The sequence below is a fragment of the Aplidium turbinatum genome, chromosome 1 (assembly GCF_918807975.1).
Source record: "Aplidium turbinatum chromosome 1, kaAplTurb1.1, whole genome shotgun sequence".
Lineage (NCBI taxonomy): Eukaryota > Metazoa > Chordata > Ascidiacea > Aplousobranchia > Polyclinidae > Aplidium > Aplidium turbinatum.
Window position 1 is genome coordinate 50,242,967 of NC_137472.1, and position 6,091 is coordinate 50,249,057.

Genomic DNA, 6,091 nt, shown 5'->3' on the forward strand with positions numbered 1-6,091 from the left:
TTAACTGTGATGCACCTAGTCTCTTAAGTAGAGATACTGCAGAAAAATTGAGTGTATTGCATATTGGCCCTTCACGTGTAAACAATCTGTGTAATGATGTTTTTGATAGTTACCCTAAACTGTTTAATGGGGTGGGACTTTTAAAAAATTATGAATTAAAGTTACACATTGACACATCGGTAAAGCTCGTGGCTCAACCAGTACGTAAAGTTCCATTTCAACTTAGGGGTAAAGTTGAGTGCAAATTGCAAGACCTACTCGACGCAGACATCATTGAAGAAGTTCCCGAGGGACCTACAGGTTGGGTTTCACCCGTTGTTATTATCCCAAAGCCAGATGGGGATGTACGATTGTGTGTAGACATGCATCGAGCGAATGAAGCAATCATCCGGGAACAACATCCCATTCCAACAATTGAAGATTTGTTGCATCGAATGAATGGTAGCACTATGTTTAGTAAACTCGATTTAAAGTGGGGTTTCCATCAAATTATGTTAGAGCCAGAAAGTCGTTACATCACAACATTTGTGACGCATAAAGGACTGTATCGCTATAAACGTTTGATGTTTGGAATCAACTCCGCTCCAGAGAAGTACCAAAAGATTCTGTGCGATGTGTTGAAGAAATGCCAAGGAGTAGCCAACATCGCAGACGATGTAATTGTGTACGGGAAGAACAAAGAAGAACACGACCAAAGATTGATTAATGTTTTAGAAAAACTACAGGAAGCCGGATTAACCTTGAACAAACATAAATGCCAATTTCGTTTACCGAAGCTGACGTTTTTTGGACACAATCTGAGCAAGCAAGGTGTCAGTCCTAGCGAGGAAAAAGTCGCAGCAATACTGAATGCAGAACCACCGAAAACTTTAAGTGAAGCAAGATCATTTATGGGATTGGTTCAATACTCTTCTAAATTTATTCCAAATCTTGCTACGATCGCTAGGCCTATACTTGATCTGACAAAGAAAGAAGTTAAATTTGAGTGGAAGCAGGAGCAGCAACAAGCTTTTGAACAGCTGAAATCATTGATGACCAAAGCTAATGCATTAGCATTTTTCCGAACCGATTGCAAGACACGCATTATTGCAGATGCATCACCAGTCGGTTTAGGAGCTGTTCTTACACAGCTACAGGATGGGTTATGGCGCGTAATTGCCTATGCGTCAAGGAGTCTTTCTGACATTGAGAAGCGTTATAGCCAAACAGAAAAGGAAGCTTTAGGGTTAGTTTGGGCATGTGAACGCTTTAATCTGTATGTGTTCGGGAAGGAATTTGAGCTGGAAACAGACCATAAACCTTTACAGTTTATTTATAACAAAACGTCCAAACCCTCTGCCAGAATAGAAAGATGGGTTTTAAGGTTACAAGCTTATGATTTCAAAGTTGTTTACAGACCGGGACGTACGAACATTGCAGATGCCTTATCAAGACTCAACTCCACACAATCAAAAGAAGACGGTTCGCATGAAGAGTACGATTTTGTGAGGTTAGTAGCAATAAGCAGTACTCCAGTTGCATTAACACTGCTAGAAATTGAAAGAGAGTCTGCTCGTGACAAGGAGTTTGAAGAAATTCGAAAATATGTCAAATCTGGCGATTGGTCAAAGTGTTCTCTATTTAGCTATTTACATGTCAAGGATGAACTTTGTTGTTATGGTGAATTAATTTTAAGAGGAACACGACTAGTAATTCCAAAGTCTTTGCGAGAACGCGTTTTGGAGCTCGCACATGAAGGACACCAGGGAATCGTTAAAACTAAGAATAGACTACGCACGAAAGTGTGGTGGCCTAAAATGGACAGTGATGCAGAGAAGTTGTGTAGGAAATGTCATGGTTGCCAAGTGACAAGCGAATATGCAAGACCGGAGCCGATGACAAGAGTGGTTCCTCCGAACGGTCCATGGCAAGCTTGTTCTGCTGACATTCTTGGACCGTTGCCAAGCGGTGAAAACATTTTAGTTATTGTAGACTACTACAGTAGGTAACTTACTATGAAATAGCTGTCTTGAAGTCTACTACCACCACGAAAATAATAAACGCAATTGTGTCTGTGTTTGCACGATTCGGTGTGCCAGTTTCTTTGAGAACTGATAATGGGCCACAATTTGTTTCTTCAGAGTTTGAAAATTTCTTAACCGAGTACGGCATAAAGCATGAAAAGTCGACGCCATTGTGGCCACAAGCAAATGGAGAGGTGGAGCGACAAAACAGAACGTTGATGAAAGCGATCAGAATTGCACATGTGGACGGAAAAGAATGGAAAGAGGAGATCAGTAAATTCCTGATGGCTTATCGATCGACACCACAGTCATCCACTGGTGCATCTCCGTACTATTTGATGTTTGGACGAGAAATGAAAACGAAACTTCCAGAATTGTGTCGTGAGCCACAACAGTTCGACGAAGAAGTCAGAGATCGTGATTGGGAGAACAAATTGAAAAGTAAAAGCTATGCTGACGAAAAAAGGGGGGCTGTAGAGTCGGAAGTAAAAATGGGTGATGAAGTCTTAGTTAGAAATCCTAAAACTTCTAAATTGTCTCCTACATTTAAACCTGTCCCTCAAACAGTTGTCTCGAAAGAAAAGGGTGAGGTTACTGTTATGGATAAAGATGGTATTGAACTAAAACGTAATTCGTCTTTCTTTAAGAAGTATATCAGTCCAGACAATAGTCCTTGTGAAAGTGAGACTTACGACTCACCACTAGTCACTGTCGATGAATCAGATTCAATGAATCTATCACCCCCACGTTTACAAATGCCAGAACGTAGATCTTCTCGCTGTATAACTAAACCAACAAGGTTTAATGACTATGTTCTCACATAAACATGTTTACTGTATGTGGTAATATTGTGTAGTTCTGTTTTTACGTGTATTGGAGTAACCTACCACATACTGTACTAACAATTTTCTTATTTGTTTATGTCTTGCTTCATACTTGCATATTAAGGCTTATCGTCGAAATAGTAATAGCCTGATCTGATGTTCTATGTACATACCGTTTATGTCACCAATTGTTTCGTAATTGAGTCGCCACTAAAGTGCAGCTGTACCAGTTTATAAAAGCTCATTCATGTTCTTGTTTTTTCAATGTTAAAGCTGCATTAACTATATGATTTGTACCGTATTTTGAAGTTTTAAAAAAAGGAGGGATGTAGTGTTTCGTCATAGAAACCATTGTTACGTTTCACTAGCCTATCGTTTTTACTACGTGCGACTGTTACGAGACTAGAGCCATGAGATAGATTAGCTATAAAGAGAAAGTACAATAAAGTGGTCTGTGTGTAATCTATTAAAGTGTGGTGTATCTAAGATAATCAAACGGAAATACAACAAGAGCTTTGTTGCATTTTTATCCATTTTTTACCGAATCCATTACTTATTAATGAAGAAACCTTCGATTTTGCAGCGTTTTGCCTATTTGGCATTTTTTAGGTCATTTAGCATTTTTTGACCAGTTGTTTGGTATTTTTTCCATAAGTTGACCTGGCAACCCTGTGTCATAATGAGTCATAATGACACAGGTAATGCCAAGGCGCAGCTTCAAATTTGGCCAGAGGACGATCTGTAGCCAAAATCGCTCCTCATCATCATCATCGGCCATGCCTGAATAAGGCGTCGGCTACCGTGAGTCCCCACAACAATCGATTGTCCATAGTTCTAATTTGGTTTTCAAAATTTTGGTTTGTCCATGTTGTAAGATTTTTAAAGATTTCGAAACGTGGATGCCCTCGGTGCCTCTGACCAGGAAGTCGCCCCATCATTGCCAAGTGTTCAATTCCGCGTTTGCGGTAGACATGCCCGATAAATGTCATTTGCCTTTTTTTTGATAGTTGTGATGAGGATGCTAGGGGTGCACCCAGAGCGTCTCCACACTTCTTCGTTAGTGATCTTATCCATCCAGTTAATTCCCATCATTCTTCGAATGAACCAAATTTCAGCATTGTTGATCTTTTTTTCTATCTGTGGACATACAGTCCAGGATTTACAGCCATATAGCAGAACTGACCAAATGTACACATGTAACATTCTTACTCTAGTGTTTAGAGAGATTGAGTTAGATTTCAGTATTTTGGCCATTTTGATGAACGCTTGTTTGGATTATGCAATTGACGGTACGAATTGTTCATGGTACGAATTAGGTTGCACCCTGGGTGCAACCTAGTTCGTACCCTGAAAAGATCGACAGAAAAAATTAAAAAAGCCGAAGTCGCTGATCGCAGTTTAATAGCACAAAGCCGAAGTCGCTGATCGGAGTTTCCGCAAACAACTCGAGGGTTAGCGGAGACTGCGGAAAAATATTAGCGGAAACTACGATCAGCGAGGGTTAGTGTTAGAGCATAGATTACTCTATGGTTAGGGTTAGTAGAAAGTGCTGAAAAATGTTTGCGAAAACTGTGATCAGCGAGGGTTAGGGTTAGAGCATAGATTAGTCTATAGTTAGGGTTAGCGGAAACTGCGATCAGCGACTTCGGCTTTCTTTCTTTCGATCTTTTTAGGGGAAAAATTTCAAAATGTTTGCGGAAACTGCGATCAGCGACTTCCGCTTTTTTTAATTTTTTCTCTCGATCTTTTCAGGGTACGAACTGAGGGTACAAACTGTTCAGGGTACGAACTAGGTTGCATCCGATTGGGCCAACTACTGTGGTTAAAAAAATTGAGTGGGCAAAATTGCTGTCTTGCAAATTTTCTTTACTTTGCTTTTTTAACCAATTCGCCTGGCTGGGAAATCTAACATATCTATAAAGTAAAAACGGCTGCCAATTTAGGTTTGGTGGCCGTGCTTAAATTTACTTTCATTGACGTATCCTTTAAATTTACATCGCAGGCACGTTTTAAACTTCTTTGGTTTTGCCGCCGTTTCCTTTTGTTGGTTTTATTCCCGTAAACTGTTGGTAACTTTATCATTGCTGTTGTTTTCCGACAAAGAAAAATAAATTGAATTTCACTAATCTTGTCTATTTCTAGGCTTTTTTGAAGGTCGTTTTCTTTTCGAGTTTTTCACTGATTCCCTTCATCTTGGTATGAAAATGACCACACAACAAATTTAGTAGGCCTACCGTACTGAATTTTCCTCAAAACGGGATGTCAAAACGTTGAGTTCTATTTTTATATTTAGACTTGGAGAACAAACAACTTAGTATATAGTTTACTGCTAGTTTACTGCTTCACAGCTGGACACTTCCTTTTGAAGCCACACCCACATACCTTGGGGTTCGACTTGATCGGTCTCTTACATACCGCAAACACCTAGAACACTTACGCGGAAAAATGACAGCTCGCTCTGCTCTCTTGAAACGTCTTGCTGGTACAATACAAGGTGGGGTGCTAGCCCCTCAGTGCTTAGAACAAGTGGTTTAGCCTTAATCTACGCCCCTGCTGAATACTGTGCTGCTACTTGGTGCAGAAGCGCCCATACTGACCTTGTCGATGTGCCAATCAACATCTGCCTGCGAACTGTCACAGGTTGCCTTCATCCAACTCCAACTGACTCTTGCCTGTCCTTGCAAACATTGAGCCAGCTGTACTACGGCGCCAACGTGCTGTTCTTTCCCTGAGTCGTAAGGCACTAAACCCCGGCCATCTGCTACACGCAACCACGCTGAGATGTCCACCAAAGCAGCGGCTAAAATCAAGAAAGCCATTTGTACGCGCTGCACAAGACCTTCTGACAACCTCTGGTGGAAGCCCTAGCAAACAGTGGTGCCACGCGGCGTGGAGTGAACAATGGTCAAGCAGCACATGCCCACTTCGCCAAGTATTCAGAATTCAGATCCCCGCCCGAGAACCAGCTGAGCCATGGCCTCTCATAGACTTGCCTTGCATCAAGGCGTAACCGTTTGCTCACTGGTGTTGGACGCTATGGTGCAGACATGCTGCGTTGGGGCTTGGCAGAGAGTGCTGCTTGTGAGTGTGGTGAAGTGCAGACTGCGGCCCACATTATCAAGGATTGCCGGCTATACAGACCACCTCATGGTATGGAAGGCCTAGTTTCTATAGATGACGACACCAGGCAGTGGCTAACCAACGGATGCCCTGACATATAGCGACAACACGAGAGAAGAAGTTTACTGCTGATTCTAAAAACCA

At 41.5% G+C, this 6,091-nt stretch overlaps 1 protein-coding gene across 1 annotated transcript; it reads left to right on the forward strand.

Annotated features, from left to right (window-relative positions):
• Positions 1 to 1,450: 1,450 nt before the first annotated feature.
• LOC145779792 (uncharacterized) lies at positions 1,451 to 3,361 on the forward strand. Its single transcript, XM_082591437.1, has 2 exons — positions 1,451 to 1,489; positions 2,121 to 3,361. The coding sequence occupies exon 2, from the start codon at positions 2,222 to 2,224 to the stop codon at positions 2,825 to 2,827; it is 606 nt and encodes a 201-aa protein (XP_082447563.1). The 5' UTR covers positions 1,451 to 1,489; positions 2,121 to 2,221; the 3' UTR covers positions 2,828 to 3,361.
• Positions 3,362 to 6,091: the final 2,730 nt, after the last annotated feature.

What these genes read in the sequence shown, in the direction of transcription:
- LOC145779792 (XM_082591437.1), top strand. Translation starts at nt 2,222, where the DNA reads ATGAAAGCGATCAGAATTGCACATGTGGACGGAAAAGAATGGAAAGAG.